The 16797-nt window shown below is 42.5% G+C and overlaps 1 protein-coding gene across 27 annotated transcripts in view; it reads left to right on the forward strand.

Moving 5' to 3' along the window:
- The window catches only part of MAGI1 (membrane associated guanylate kinase, WW and PDZ domain containing 1), a 329749-nt gene that overhangs the window by 312696 nt on the left and 256 nt on the right, over positions 1-16797 (forward strand). For 12 of the 27 annotated variants that reach the window (XM_088171296.1, XM_088171306.1, XM_088171308.1 and 9 more), the window contains 8 exons: positions 1688-1981; positions 5131-5334; positions 9811-9901; positions 10017-10080; positions 11077-11223; positions 12349-12487; positions 14471-14559; positions 16145-16797. The exon at positions 16145-16797 is cut by the window's right edge and continues 256 nt beyond it. In XM_088171296.1, coding sequence (XP_088027422.1) covers positions 1688-1981; positions 5131-5334; positions 9811-9901; positions 10017-10080; positions 11077-11223; positions 12349-12487; positions 14471-14559; positions 16145-16201 — 1085 coding nt within the window. In that variant the 3' untranslated portion in view covers positions 16202-16797. Of the gene's footprint in view, positions 1-1687; positions 1982-5130; positions 5335-9810; positions 9902-10016; positions 10081-11076; positions 11224-12348; positions 12691-14470; positions 14560-16144 lie in introns of those variants that run through there. The other 15 variants (XM_088171303.1, XM_088171309.1, XM_088171312.1 and 12 more) reach the window with 7 other exon arrangements.

Here is a 16797-nt window from a genome sequence, read left to right on the forward strand (position 1 = left end):
AAGGCAAACAGTGCACTAATTGATAACTTTCAGTTTAAAACTACACAAAATGTGTTGTTGTGAGATATTACTGCTTCTCCTTGTGGCTTGTGCATATATATGTACAACGTACATATGGTTTACATGTATAACTGAAGTGGGGATGCAATAGCTAGAGGAGGAACCCTTGAACTAATGTAATCCAGGTTTGAAATGCCACAGAGCATCCAAGCACACAGTACTGCACTGATTTAACCAGGCTGCAGTTTGACAGTGGATGGCTTTGGCTGAGTGACCACACACAGGAAAGGGTGAGCACATGTGGGCAGTGCCACCACTGGGCAGAGCTATTGGTGGTGACATTTGAAAGCATTCATCTATCTATCTATCCATCCATCTATCCATCCATCTATCCATCCATCCATGCTGTGATGGATAGACTAACACAGGTGATTTTCTTTTACCCTTTTCTCAGTATGCAGGAGCAAGGACTTCTGAACAAATAACCAATGTGATTAAGCAGAAGCCACTTTATTGTTTACCTTATACCCTACTTATACATTCTAAAACTACTGTCCACGTGGTCATGCATTACTTGATTGGTGTCTCTGTCTTGTCCACACACTCTGCACACACCTTGCAGGAAATATGATTGGTTACCAGTGCTTCACCACCCACCTTTATCTTGGTTCATGCCATCTTGGTATTCTGCTTTTCAGCTTTATCTTGGTACTCTGTTTTTCAGCTTCTTCTTTTCCAATTTAGCACAATTTATGTTTCAGTAGCCTTGACAAATTCCAGAGTGTTTGATAAAAACAGCTGAAATGTCGCTGTTGAGGTGGGCACGACATGCAGAGGGGCACACTACATTTCAGAAGGCTAATATCCCATTTATTACAACAACCAGCTGTCTTTTGTACCATCTACAAAGTTTACACTTTATTCATTGGTTACAATAGATCAACATAACGTTGATTGGTGTAAAACCATCACCACTTCTGTTTTCCACAAGACTTTTCTAAAAATACTTTTCCCAGCTCCAGGTTTTCTTTCCCGCTTTTCTCTTTCTCTTTCTTCTCTTCTTGGTCTCCAGGCCAACGGCCTTGATAGAATACCTTTGAGAAATAACCCTTATTCATTAACCCTTTCTGTCCCACAGACCAGCTGTAAGCCTCTTGATGCCTTTAGTTTTAAGTTTTCCTATTCTCCCTGGATGTGCTTTTCTGATGTGCTAGGGTGATGAAGACAAAACAGTCCTATTCTAGTTAAGAACTCAAGGGCAGTTTCTCCAAACTTCAGGCCCTAAGCACAAACAACGTGGAAACGTGGAGGGTGGGTTCATGAAAATGAACCAAAACCTATGAAAGTGAAAGATTTTGTGACCAACCCCTCCTTTGCTTCCATCTTGGAGCCATCCAGGCAGGGGTCACAACTGTAGCACTCATACTGCTAGGGTGTGGCTTTTGTAGGCCTTTCGTAGGCCTCTCAATAAATACCCATTTTATTCCCCTTAACTCTGTGTGTAGCCTCTGTTACAGCTCCTCAAGGAATCACTCTCCATACTGGAAAAGAGCTAAAAATGGCTGTCGCACCGGGCTGGTGCACCTGGTATAAATTATTCAAATACATTGCTGCACCAGCAGACAGCTGTTCCCAAGCACTATCGTGGTGCAGCCCGCTCCAGCAGCCGTTTTTCTCCCCTCCCCAGTTCCCAAGGCGGAGAATGAAGTGCCATCCCCGGCCTCCTCCCACCACAGCAGCAACCAGCCGGCCTCTCTGACGGAGGAGAAGCGGACGCCGCAGGGCAGCCAGAACTCGCTCAACACGGTCAGCTCGGGCAGCGGCAGCACCAGCGGCATCGGCAGCGGCGGCGGCGGCGGCAGCGGCGTGGTCAGCACCGTGGTGCAGCCCTACGACGTGGAGATCCGCCGCGGCGAGAACGAGGGCTTCGGCTTCGTCATCGTCTCGTCGGTGAGCAGGCCCGAGGCGGGGACGACGTTCGGTGAGTGCTGCGGGCTTTTGGCTGCGCCTCGAGCCACACGAGAGGTTTGCAGACCGAGGGGGAGAGTGGGGATCTGTTTAATTAAGAGTCGTGAGCGCGCCCCGATTTAAGTAATTAATAGCGTAATCAGAGGTGAAGGCTCGGTAGGTGTTTGCCTCCTGGGTTTCTGTTCGGCGCTGAGTCGAGAAAAGCGGAATAAGAAATCCCAACCTGAAGAGCTAAAACGCCACCAATGGCAGTTCCTGATGCTTACTTTCTGGGAGAGCCTCTCTGGGGTTTGCTCTCAGAGGAGCAGCTGGGGATCCTCCCAGTGATGCTGTTTGCCAGTGCAGAAATGTAGCAGGTGGAATGAAATATGTCTCGTGATGGTGGAATCAAGCCAGATGATTTAAAAGCAGTAATGCTTAAAATGATTAACTTCTCCTTGGCAATCAGGGTTATTCTGATCATCATTATGTTGTGAGCATGCTGGTAGCTGGAAAGTTTTAATTAATACTGCTTGCTGGTGAGACAAAATGGGGAATACCATTAAAAGAACAGGATGCTTCTTTTGCCCATTTCACCTCTTCCCAAATGCATTTCTTAAGAGCAGGAAGAAATAAAGTTTAAGCTATGTCACACATAATATCCTAACCTTATAGAGGTGGTCATGGTTTCTGTCTGAAGAGAGTCTTTCTGCTAGGCAGACACCCATTTCCAGGGGTTGCTGCAGAGGAGATGTACATAAGTGGGTTTTGCAATATGCCCGTTCTCAAGCAGGAGAGTCATTGCAAGGAGGAAACCCATCAGAGATACAATTTTCTTCCCTTTCCATCTCCTCCAAAAGGAGGCCAGAGGCAACATCCACTCGTACTTTGTAAAGGAAGGTGCTCCCTTAGTCTGTGGCACATGATAGGGGTGGAGGGAAAGGAAGGGCAGAGCCCTGCCTTGGCCATCTTCACCTCCCACAGCAGTGCTGTGGTTTGCAGAGAAAATGCACTGCAGGCTCCCTGTGCAGCTTGAGTGCTCCTGGGGCACACAGGTGCAAGAAGGAGCCTTTGCCTCGTTCTCTCAGGCTTTATTTTCTGACATTTCTTACCATTGCCCTTAGTAATACATCAGGGGAGCACCACCTCCTTTGCTGGCATTGATGTAGAGCAGCCGTTTCTAGCACTGTTCTGGGCAGTCTGGCAGCAGAGATTTCAAGGGGGGAATATGTAGTATAAAACCAGTGCATTGAGTTCTGTCAGTTCTCCAGTTCTAGGCTCTCTCACACTGTCCCTGCTGCTGGAAACTGCTCTTCCAAGATAGGTGTTTTGGTGCCAGAACACAGTGGTGTAATGCAAAACATTAAACTGAACAGTCTAGAATAGAGGGTGTGCTTTTATCCTCTGAACAGATTTGCAAACGTGTGTAAATAACTTCTACTGTATGAAGACTATGCTGTAACTCTTCTCTGCAGAGAAACCTTGACCTGAGGTTGTAAAAAGTTGTGTTTGCTTTAGTCCAAAATTCTTGCTAACTGGAAGTTTTCTGTGCAGGGGCTCCCAAGGAGATCTGTTGATCTGTGACTGTTTTTCCTTTAATTTTTTCAAGTATATTCAGTTTTTTTCCTAACACTCCGCATGAGATGTGTTCCCTCTGCTGTCTGGTGCTTGCTCTGGACCTGCTTTGTAGTTTTTTTCTTTCATGGGTAGTATTTAGAGATGGGCCAAACTGGTTCTAAAACCCACCTTGGTCACTTTGGTGTAGGCTCTCTCATCTGTGTTTAGTGGCTTGGAAAGAGTAGAAACTCATATCCTCAAAACAGCCTACAAGCTGAATGAAGTTTTGTATTACCAGAAAGAGAAAATTTCTAACATCATGGTAAAATTAAAAATAAAAAAAATCTCCCTTATGTTTGTCACTAATATTAACACTTTCTGCCAGTTTTCATCGCATCTTTCCAACCTCACATATCCTTGTCTTAGCCTTTTCTTCTTTATGGTCTTTCTAGTGTTGTCGTGTGTGTGTATCTCTAAAACTACTAATGAATAAAGACTACAGCAGAGATGGGGAAGTGCATCTTGAGGGTGAATGTATTGTGGATGAAAAGTGTGAGATGACCACTCTGTGTCATGGCTTTAACCATGTGCTGTGTGTCCCAAGGCCTCTTGCCCACATCAAGGAGCTGTATAAAAGCTCACTGGATTTATCTGATTAATGCTGTGTATCCCCCATGTTCCAATTCTGCATGTTATGGAAAACCCTTTTTTTTTTTTTGAAACAAAACAACTGCATGGAACAGGAGGAGAATTTTATCTCCAGAACACATTCATCCTAAAGTGCTCTCGCTCTGTGTGTCAGACATCTCAATGGTTTTGTGTGTGGTTTTAGAGGTATTTGACTGAGGAGAACCTTATTCCTTCTTTGTTCCCACCTGTTGCCATCTAAGATCATAAAAGAGGAAGGGTTAGTAGAGGCTGAGGTGGGTGCCAGCACCAAACAGGTTACCTTTGTCAGTCTTGGCCCATCTGTAGTGGTCCTGTGCCTTCCCTGGTAGTACCTTTATTCACAATGGAAGAAAATCGTTTCATGTTGCTTCCCCTGCAGCGCTGATAGAGTGGGTCTGTGTGGTAGAAAGGGAGCCACACTCCCTCCTAGGCCTAGAAGGATTTTATCTTTCTAAATTGAGAAAGAACAAAACATTGGCAGAAGCTCGAACAGCAGTCGGCTTAGAGAAGGACTGGAGAGGCTGACACTGATGTAATCTTGGAGGAGAAAAGTTGAGTTTTCTACAAACAGTTTCAATTATTTTCTTCAAAAAGAAAATCAGATTTGGGTTATGATGGAGCTGCTAAGTGCAGTTGTCAACAAAAATTGCACCATTTATTAACAGAAATCCACTTGGGGAGAGTTTTGAGGGATTAACAAAACATCTTTTTGTGGAAGAAGTGTTGTGCACTCAGCTAGTTGATTGCCAATGTTTTGAACACTGGCAGCAAAGCTATCCTATAATAACTTTTGCTTGATGCATTAATTAATTAACCCTTAACCTTCTCTTTCCCTTTTCAACCCTTTTTTTCCTTTTCCCCTTCACCATATTCCCACATACGTAAACAATTAAAAAAAAAAAAAAAAAAAACCAAAACCAAACCAAAACAAAAACAACCCCCAAACCAATACAAAAGCGGGAAATGCATGTGTGGCCATGCCTCACAAAATAGGTCGGATAATTGAAGGGAGCCCCGCAGACCGCTGTGGAAAGCTGAAAGTAGGGGACCGGATCTTGGCCGTCAATGGGTGCTCCATCACCAACAAGTCGCATTCAGACATCGTCAACCTCATTAAGGAAGCGGGAAACACCGTCACCCTGCGCATCATTCCAGGAGATGGTAAAGTATCTGTTCCCTGCTCCCTTACCTGACCCTCCTCTCGGTTCTGTTCCCCGGGCTTTTTCTGTCACTCGGAGCTGCAGAGCCATGGAGGGCTCGATTTCCGCTCCCGCTTCGGGAGGTGGCAGTCAGGGAGGTTGTGAGTCTTCCCATAGCTTTATTTGTTGTTTCTCTTTTGTAGAGATGGTTGGTTTTTAGCAGGGAGGTGCTGATTCAGTGTTTAAAAAAAGAATATGGCTCTCCATGTATCTACTTAAAATGGTCTTCCATAAATTTGATGGATCTCTCAATACACTTTGATTTGATTCTTAGCTTAATAATGCAGCTTTAGAATATTTGGGAATCACTTGTTAGTATGTGGGATTCCTGAAGCTTTGTACAGACAACAAGTAGGCCATAGAGTAAAGAGATCACAGAAAGAGATAAACACTTTGAAATGTTTTAAGCTGTTTTAAAAGCAGATTTACTTTTATTCTGGGTAAGTTGCTTTGGGAAGAAGCTCAGTAGATTTTGAAATGACTGCTTAAATGGTGATGGTTCTGAAGCTGCATTTTAAAAGTTACCCTAGACAGGATCTCACTGTTTCAGATGAGAGGGAAGGTGCAGGTTCCCTAATAAGAAGTTGACACTTGGTGCTGATTTCAGATCACCTAAGTATTTAATAAAAATAAGGATCTGTTTTATATATATATCAGTTCCATTAAATTAATCCCTAGCTTGATCCCCAGATAGGAACTGATCAAAAACCTGGTAAAGTATCTGCAGGAGAACTAAAATTGCTGTGGCTCTAAATTCTAAGTATTTTCTTTGTTTATTGTGCTTCTCTGCCATAGATGGGTTCAAAATGAGAGCTTGTTGGGCAGAAACCTTTCCACACTGCTCCCTACAGACCAGGATGAGAAATGATCTGGTTATAAATTATTTATGTTTAGGGTGATCTGTTTTGCACAAAAGCTTTATTTTCCTACTGTCTAGTGGGTACCAGGTCAAATGGTATATAATCCTCTGCTGTTTGGAGAAAATAGGATATTCACGAATAATAAAATGGCTGTGAATCCAGCTAACATCTGAGCTGGCCTGTGCATGCCTGTTTTGGAGGAATAAACTGAGAAAAGAATTGTTCATTACCTGTATTTTGGTATCTGATAAAAAGGAAGGTGCATCTTTAAATAAATAAAGGGCTTATTTTCTAAAAAAACTAAACCATCTGAGAAATAAGCAACTTCTGAATGATTTAAGAATTTTTTAAGAATTTTTTAAGAATATAACCTCCTGGCATAAATGCTGAGCCAGTCTTGCTCTTGCAATTTTGTGTCCCAAATATCATGTAAATTGCTTAGGTTAGGGAAACATGTACCTGTGATTGACATCACGTATTCCTGGACAAGATGTGTTCTTTAGGGAAGAAATCAACTCTGCTTTCATAGCAATTCAGGCTTTAAGTCTTTTTATTTAATGTCACTTTGAAATTCCAAGTCAGATTCCAACTTTGCATAGTATTACCTGCATTATTTTCCAAAAGACAGTAAGACTCAACACTCAAAATCTCTGAGAGGTTTACTCTAAAACCCCATGATATACAAGAAATTGGTCTGTGTTGTTTTCTTTTTGATGTCTTTGTATGCTTTTCTTGATTTGTTGTTTTCTTTTGTTCGTTTTTGAGTGCTTTTTTGGCAAATATAAATGGTCTATGTGCTTCAAGGAGGGGGGAGCATAAATCAGAAGCCACTCGTCAGATAAACACAAAGCTGAGGTGCATCACAAGACTCACAATAAACTCACACTGCTAATCTCTTCTAACATTATTAAAAACACCAAGAGTTTTTGCTTTATAATAAGTCTTGCACAAGTTAATTGCCACAGATGACTGCAGGATTGTATTTGCAATGAAATGATGATGCTTTACCACAACTTCCAGCAGATTCAAGGATACAGAATGCTGGAACAGGACAAGCTTAGATTAGGCATGTCATTGGTGACTGAGAGTTTTAGGGCAGAACAGGGCAAGGAATCAATGAAATATGTAGGGTTTAGAACACGCAATTATAATTGTACTAAAGACAATTTCTCCTATATTCTGTCCCAGTTTTGCATGGTGGCTGGCATGTGTCCTCAAGCAGTGTCTAAAACACTGGCAAAATTATGCACAACTCCTGACTCGTGGGAGAGGGTGGGCTAAAGATAGACGCAGCACAGTGGTGTGAAGATACATCTGTACCAAAGATGTGTTGTTCCTCTGCTTGGTATTATTAGTGTGACCTACTAAAGGGTAGGAATCTTGCATTCTCTTTGAAGCCCATCTTCATCTGATCTCCAAACATTTATGGAGGATTTCAGAGGCTTTTGTTCTGGATGAATACAGAACACTTAAATGTGTTTTGGGGCTTTCTTATGTAGGAGACAGATTTTAACATCAAGGCGTCTTTACAAAATAAACAGAATTATTTCTTAAGCCCCAACAGTGTAACTACACATAGGGACATCTCCTCCTTACACAAGCCAGCTGTCAGTGGCACATCGTCACAAGGGTGTGGTTTGGTCATGCCCACACTGGGAGGTGCAGGCAGACCCAGGAGCCTCTCCTGCTCTCTGAGCCACTGGACACAAGCCAGCTCTGGTCTGGAAGATGTTTCAGCTCCATATGCTGAGGGTTTGGGCATGTTAACTTGGGCACAGCACTGCAGGCAAAGGAGCTGTGTTCTTGTTGCACCCATCTGTTTAAGTGGCTCTTCTTTTTCTCTGTCCCTTTTTCCTGAATTTCCCTTGACATGCAGAAAGGAAATCTTCCCCTTCTCCAGAATTAATATAAATCCAGGAGGTAAATTAAACTCCCAGGACCAAGTAAGCCCATGACCACCACATCTTAATTCAGGCAAAATACCCTCCCATTGCTGCAATTTTGTATTACATCTGGCCTCTGTTTAACAATGGCAAATTTCTCCATAGCCAGTAAAATGAATTAGTGGCTGCCTGTAGCTTGAGAGGCAAACAAGGGCAAGGTAGAAGACCTTGTAATTTTATATTGGAGACCCAGTTTTTGCCACTGTTGTATTAGTGGTTTTGTATTCTGTTTAGATTTTGGTCTTGAAAGGTAGATCATGGTCAGCATTTTGCAGTTACTTGCAGTCTGTGGTTCTTTCCTGGATGCAATGGGTATGGACACAAAGAGGAAGTTTCCTGTGTACAGAGCTGTTCTGAAAGGAGCAGGTGCCTGCCACTGCAGTGGCTTTGTCTGGGAATGCCATATCTGATGAGTGGGTGTTTCTGCTGACTCTGCCCATCATTCTCCAAGTGCAACCAATATAACTGTTGAACATTTTGTGTGGTTAAGCACCATCAAGGTACATGGAGTATCACTGAGACTTCCTCTGAAGTCTAACTCTCATGGTAGAGGAAGGATGTTTTCAGAAGCTGTTGGCTTCTGGTGCAGTTCAGCATTTGAAACTCTTCAGTACTAATATCAGTTCAGTATTGGTACAATATATAGTTCTGGAAATACGTAGAGTTCAATACAGAAGAGTTCTGGGTCTGTGTTGCTAATATTCAGCTTATGGCATTGACATGACCTTAATTTTAGGCAGAATTTTAAGTGAGTTTGGGGTTAACTCTGGTCCTGCTGAAGTCTGTGATGCAGCTCCAGAATGACAAGGGGAATATTTTATCCTGCCATACTGTGAGGGATATCTGTGTAGTTACTTTTCAGTTGCTTCCATCTCAATTGTGGGAAGCAGGGGACAAGACCTCTCCTTGGAGCCCCTCCTTCCATGCCTAAAGAAATCTGCAATTTGCACAGGCTGATGTTGAGCTGAGAGCCCTTTACCATGGCAGAAATTATGCTTAGAAGTTACTCGGGCTCCCTGTATTCTCTCAGTGCACCCTTTTTAAGTGCTACCCACAGTTATTGATGGATTTGGTACAGGTGGCTCCACGTTCCTGCTTCCAGGGCTGAGGCAGCAGTGGGTTGTATTTCAGAGAAGGATTTCAGTAAGTTTGGGGTTTAGCCACACTCAGTGTCATCTTGTGAGTACTGGATAAGAGCCACATCTCAGTTCTACTGGAGATTGTAGTTTCTGATGGAGAAAGGACTGATAAACTTATAATACCTGGAATAGCTATATTACTATAAAATTAATCCACCCAACCTACAATATTTAGAGACTTAATTTATTGGAATTCATGTCTTTAGACAATAGACAAAACATTGTTCAATCTACAAGTGAGTCTTCATGAATGTGTCTAATAGTCAGGGGTTCAGATTTCCTAATTAAATTTTTTTTTTCATTTTCCACTTGAGTGTACAGTTTCATATGCGTACTTACTATATTAATTTGGGGAATTAAGAAATTTGATCCCATCTCCAGTTCTATAAAAACAATGTAATGATGCTTTTGAGTGAAATGCTTTTGCAAAACTCTTTTTCTTTCAGTGAATAGCCAATGGTCTTCCCTCATAATAAAAACAAAATCTATTTTGCAGAATCCTCCAATGCTACTTTATTGACCAATGCAGAAAAAATTGCTACAATCACAACCACACATACTCCTCAGCAAATACCACAGGAGACCAGGTCAGATTGTTTTCCTTGAGGAGGGCATCTTGACGTGCTCTCTCTTCAGTTACTTCTTCATCACTTTCACATCCCATGAGCTGTATTTTTCCTCTCTCCCTCTCATTCATTACAGCAGGAACAACACCAAACCAAAGCAGGAATCCCAGTTTGATTTCAAACCACCCCAAGCAGCACAGGTAAGTAGTACCTGTTTAATTGTTTTGCTTACCACAGACTGTTGTTTCCAATCTGCTTGAGGGCTGTGTTTAAATATTTCCCTTGAAAATTCCTACTGAGAAGCTGCTCTCCCTCACTCTGCTGAAAAGAAAGAGGAATTTGCTGATTAGTTTCTTAATATGTGTTGCTGTTGTTTCAGCTGAGAAACATTTCCAACACATTCTCATCAAGGCTTTGAGGGAGTAAAAATAATGAAAAAAAGAGCTGACATTTTTAGGGCAGTAATAATGTATGTGTTTGTTTATTGAATTGTCTATTTTGAGGGACTTCTCCAGAAAGTATTGTTGTGTGCAAATGGTAAATTCAGAGAATAAAAAAGAGGAAAACTTAATAAGGGGCAATAGCTGGAGTGTTCCAGCTAGAGAGGGCATCTTATTAGAGAGATTATCTATCTCACTGTTAACTTTCCTTGCCACTGGCCATCCTAGAAGTAACATCTTCCATTAGGGACTTCAAAACATCCCCATAATAGCATTTGAGAAAAACAATGCAAAGGCTTCTGAGCTTCTTGCAAAGTAATAAATGATGTGGTAACAACATGGAAAGCCAGCACCATGGCACAGGCTCACCCCAGGTGCCATCAGGCACTGCACTAAGGCTGGCACTAGAAGGGAGGTTGTCCTTGCCTTCCCTGGTTGGTAGAACCTTTAACCACCTTCCCAAAATATCCCCACCTGCCCTGGGCACAGAAGGTGCTGTGTGTAACAGGGGTGCCCAAAAATGCACCCCAGGACATGGCCAAGCCCACTGATTCCAACAGCCCTTCATAAACCACCAGAACTCCAAACTGCAGAGTGAGGTCTGAGCAAGCAGCAAATCCTGTTCTGTGTGTGAAAATTCAACTGATTTTCCATTTTTAATGATTGCTAACAAAACATTGGTTGAATAATTCCAACACGAGGGCAGAGCAGTATTTGACTTTGTATTCATTTGGATGTTTGTTGTCTTCTCTCCAGCAGGACCAAGACTTTTACACTGTTGAGCTGGAAAGAGGAGCCAAAGGGTTTGGCTTCAGCCTGCGAGGTGGCCGCGAGTACAACATGGATCTGTACGTGCTGCGGCTCGCTGAGGATGGGCCTGCTGAGAGATGTGGGAAAATGAGGGTAGGCACAAAATCACTTTAAAACCACCTTTCTGACCTCCCCGCCTCTCCCCTCTGCTGTGCCAGCTAAATTAAATGTGAACTGAAAGTGGTTCCTGTTTACTTCTGCTGATGGCATCTGTCACTCTTGGTACGCAGTCTCTAGCGGTGTGTGTTCAGTGGAAGACTTCACCCCCTTCTTCCAACACTCTGCTTTCCAAACTCTAGTACATGATCTATTGTTTAGAGCCTAAGGGGCATACATGTGGCAGTGAAAATGGAACAGCCACAGTCTTTGCCTGCTAGTGGGCAGGGAGGGGACAGAATATGTCTATGGCCATGGGGTACAAAATTATAATGTAGGTTCTGATTAACATTAATTGTTAACTTCACATATCAGCTAAATGACAAGCATTATAACCAGGGCATATGTTATAAAATGCCTACTGAAAAAGAATTTCACAAAATAATTTGAAAAAATAATTTGGTTTTATGTACTTCTTGGACCTCTGTTAGAGAATGCATTATAACTGTCCCACATACTTCATTGTCTCCAGATATGTCATGTGAAGGGCATTTTCAAAATTCTTGTGCTGGGAGTAGATCTATGGGTCCAAGATTTTTGCTGATGAAAATATGATGCAAAATCAGTGCTGTCCTGTGAAAGTCAGTTTTGACGAACTCTTCCAAGCCCTGTTTTGTTCTCCTGATAAATGATTATATTTACAGAATCAGCTTTGCTGATTCATAGTAGGAATCTATATCCAAGTTAGAAACAGACCTGAAAAACTTCTGTGAACATCGTGGTTGGAGCAGACTGTGAAACAAGCAACTGCTTTTACTGAAGACTTTGCAAATAAACAAAATTAAATAAAATAGCACCAATTCTAACACTGCACTCACTGTTGAGCAATACAGTAATTGCAATGTGATTTTGCAGAACAGCAGTGAAATATTTTGGTACCTCAAGCTTTCTCCGTTGTTCACTGCTGCACACTGGGCACTGTGGAGGTCACTGGAAGGAGTTGGGCATGTTTAGCTTCACCTGATGCATAGTTGCTCCAGCTTTGCTATGGCCACTGTCTTGTGGTGTGTGCTCCCTCGTTGGGACTTGTTTCTAATCAGAGTCTCTTTATTACCTTGGCAGATTGGTGATGAAATCTTAGAGATCAATGGAGAAACGACCAAGAACATGAAGCACGCTCGGGCCATCGAACTGATTAAAAATGGTGGCCGCAAGGTCCGCCTGTTTCTGAAACGTGGAGATGGCTCTGTCCCAGAATATGGTGGGTCAAACTATGAAAACATTCCTTTCTTCCCTGGCATCACTCCATGAATATTTGTCTCAAGATCTGAAGCGGGAATTCTTTTTTATTTTCCTTTCTCACCAGTGTCTTACCAACCTTTGCAACATATAATTGCCTCGCTTGTGCTGAATTTTCTACACATTTCATCCTTTGCTTGCTTCCATGGACTTGGGGCGCAGTGTAAGGCAAGATCATCATAGCAGTATTTTTTGGTGATCAGAGAGGAAAGCAAAACAAAACAAAGCAAACCTTATTGTCTTGTCCAGCCAAAAAAGGAATGTCATTGAACTGTGCCAAACTGTTTCTCAGCGGCTGAATTGTTGTTTCACATAGGTCTCTTCTTCTAATCAATGCAAAAACTGGGATCCCGAGTTGCTATTCTGAAGCAGTGATTTATTTTTTTTTGTTAGGTTTTTCTCTTAGTTCTTGTCCGTATCCATAGACATGAATGCCAAGATGGCTTATGAGATTTTTGCCTTTCCTTAATATTTATGTAAATATTTATAAAGTTATTTGAGAAAAAGAAGGGGAAAAAAAAAAGCTTTACTGCAAAAATATATTGATTTGGCCTCCTGAGCCCTTTTCTCCCCCCTTAAACAGTCTGCTGGTTTCAACTAGTTAATTTGTAAGGTCTGAAAAGGTGAGGAGGTTATGAAAAGGTGTTCTCGTGTCTGTCTTGGGGGAAACAGTCAGTCCTCGTTTCTTACTAAGAATTGCATTAGATTTCCTTTTCTTCTCCTGGAGGTTGGATTGCTGGGTGGCTTAACTTAGCACACTATTTAATATTATAATTATGTCTTATTTATTTGAGATAATTGTCAAATATTGTGCCCTCGATGGAGGGCTACTCCCAACCAAAGGTCTTTGAGGTTTCTATAGAAACTGATGATTGAAGGGATGTCCTTTATACTTTCCTCCCCGTATTTGGGTTATTTCTGTGTCAGTAAGTTCTGTGTTTATCATTCTCTCCATGCCCTAACACCAGAAACAAAACCCTTCTGCACAATTTATGAACTAAATTTCATTTTCATGTCCTGTACTATGGTTGAGAGTTTCTGCTCAGTCTGCTCATTATTTAACTTAAAATGACCAATTCAGAGTATAACCAACAAACAATTGAAGTGTTTAACGATATGGAAGGGAAGTTGTGGGTTTACACTTCTGTAATATAAATAGCACACCAGAAGGTTCAATGATGGCACTGAAATTCTGTAATGTTCTTTCTACTTTTGTCTTTTCCTATACTCCTTTGGATGTACAGTACTGTATCATATGCTAGACTGCATAAATACCCTGTAAATTAAGTGCTTCACTTCTCAAAGCATATGTCTGTTGCACTGAGGATGGAAATCCATCACCAATTTTTTTTTTGGCTAATGCTAACTACTAAACGTTCGTTCTCCAAGCAAGGATTTAATATACAGGGGTTGCACTACTGTAAAGAATATCCTTGTAACATTTGGGACTCCTTTCTCTCTTTGTTCTGTTCGCTGCAGTCGCAAATGGTTCCTCTAATAATGTTAAGTTCCAATATTTTTCTGACTTGATTGGAACGTGCTTCTCTATGAGGCTGTATATTTTTGTAATGAGTTTTGTACTTATTTTTAATGTTGTGGTCTCTGGTGGACTTTATTTTTCGTTGTTGTTTGATTGTTAATGTTTTTTCTATGACATTCTGTGTCGCTGTTCCAGCTGTCTTTTAGAATGGATGCTCTCGTTGTCTGGGTTATTGAATCACCTCTTAGATGTCTCTTTATGTCACAATAATAACAACTGCTGTCTTTGCAGCCTTATATTTGGGTGAAGCCTAGACAATCTGACTGGAAAAATAAACTTTCTTTATTCTAAGATAAAATATGAAGATTTTTCTTTCTTTCATCTTTATTATAGGGAATCTAAATTTTCTACTTTTCTCTTTCTCTTTCTCTTACTTTTCTTGGTGCTGGGCTCTTCCTTCCTCAGCGATGATACCTCCTAATATCGCTGCATGTATGAGAAATGACAAGCTCGGGGAGTCTTGCTTCTACCTTATGGGCCATAATCAAACTACGGTTTGTAGCTAAAATCAATATTAGGTGTTTTTGTGCTGTGGCCTAATTCCCTCACATTGCTTTTCTGCTTCGCTATATTCTATATGTACAGCAATTCATCCCGAACACCCTGCGTCCCCCAAATTGTAAGTACACACACACCACAGGACGTGTTTGAACCTCGCTTGTACCTTGTGTGATAGACAGGTTGCCACAAGCCACGTGCTTACAGCCACAGAAAGGCAGCGTGGTCCCATCCCCAGCTGGGGCCCGAGAGTGCTGATAGAGCAGAACTGCCCACGTGTGAGTTGCAACATGGGCTTCACTTGGAATTCACAAAAATCACAGCCCATGCACAAAGTGACCTTCCCAAGCTCAGGAGTGGAAGTGCCATCAAATGGGAGACACTTGGCATGATGGCAGGAGGAATGTAGAGCATTTAGCTTGGTGGGAGGGAAGGCAAAAAGGAGGAAAAGAGGGGGAAAAAAAATCCATCCCCAGAAGTGTTTGTGAGGGTTTTCAGTCGTTGCCATCAGGGCATTCCACCTCAAGGTGGGCGTTTGAGTGCGAGTGTAAGGAAGTGGCTAATGCCAGCCAAGCTGCCACGAAGGAGTTACTTCAAGAGAGAAAACAATAAGCAAATAAAAGCAGCACTTGCATTAAGGCAGCGCAGCTACTTTAATGTTTTTCATGTTTGTAATGAATCATTCATAAACATCCGTTACAAATGACGGCAGTAATGGTAGCTCAGCTGCAGCCCAGGGCTGGGGTTTAGTTTGGATGTTCTTTTTCTACTTCTGCTTTGCAGTTTGTCTTGCAGAGGCAGATCAGCTGTATTTTACCTCAAATAGTACATGAAAAATAATGAACTGGAGATTAGATTTGAATCAAAGCCATCCTGCATATTACAGTATCTTTCCATTGCTTTGATATGAAAAAATCATAACTACTGTCATCGTTGTTTGAATCATTGTGGCAAAACCAAAATCTACCCTAGGAAGAAATCTACCCTTTACATAACATGGTAGAACTACGTGAGATTAAGCTATGCCTTAAATGAAATGGAAATGGCATGATTACAGTCTAATTCTCACACCTTCAAAATGTTATTTTACAAGGTGAAAACTTAATAATCAATTCTGTACATTTTCTGCTATTTGAACCAAGGCCTCCCACACCTGGAAGGCAGTTCTTTATAATGTCTTAAAAGACAAAAATTGTTTCCTAAAGGCCCTCTATTGGAAGCTATTAAAAAAAAAGCAGCCAACAACCTGAACATACAGTGTTTTTCTTCCACTGGAAAGAATGTAGTATAACCGAAACATTATGAATTGGGCTTGGGGAAAAATGTAAAGTGCCCCATGCCCAGAAGAGCATAAAGATGAGATCAGCTTGGACCAAAACATGACTAAGATCAGAGCAGCACCAGTACTAACCTGTAACTCTCGTTGTTCACAGTTAAATTAACAAAAGCTTCGGTTAGCCTTCGCTGACTGCTTTAACAGTTGTTTGTTTTTGTCACTAATGAAGTCTGAAGAGTGCTAAGTGGTGTCACAGCAGCACGGAAGGCATCAATACCAAACCCTTTGCTGTTATTTTCTTTCAGACCCCAGCAGTGACAGGAACAGTCCCGCCACAGGTTCACAAAATGTATCGGAAATGAAACCCGCGCCATCCGACCGACGGCAGCACCCATCATCGGAGTCCAGTTATCCACCAGACCTTCACAAATCATCACAACATGGGGACAAGCGGACTTACGTTAGAGACCTAAAAGGCAGCAGAGAGTTTAGCAGACATCCCAATGAACACCACACTTGGAATGGGACTTCTAAAACCAACGACCACGTGCCGGGCAGGAGGACGGAGAGGTCGCCGGAGAGGAGGCACGAGAGGCAGCCAGAGAGGGCGGTGGTGAACGGGCAGAAGAGGAGGTCTCCCGAAAAGCGCAGGGAAGGGACAAGGAGTGCTGACAACACTTTGGAGAGGCGGGAGCGACTGGAGAGGAGGAGAGAGCTCTCTCCTGAGAGGCGCAGGGAGCGGTCGCCCGGCCGCCGGCGGCGGTCGCTGGAGAGGCTGACGGAGCCCAGGAGGTCCCCTGAGCGGAGAAGAGAGAACTCCCTCGACCGAAGGGCCAAGTCCTCCGACCGGAGGAGGGAGAGGTCACCAGACAGGCGGCTCAGGGAGGAACGAGTCGGCCACCGGGAGAGGGAAGACCCCGGCTGGAAGCACGAGGTGAGCCGCAGGCACCTGCCCGAG

Source organism: Sturnus vulgaris, chromosome 11 (genome assembly GCF_052056855.1).
Source record: "Sturnus vulgaris isolate bStuVul1 chromosome 11, bStuVul1.hap1, whole genome shotgun sequence".
Classification (NCBI taxonomy): domain Eukaryota; kingdom Metazoa; phylum Chordata; class Aves; order Passeriformes; family Sturnidae; genus Sturnus; species Sturnus vulgaris.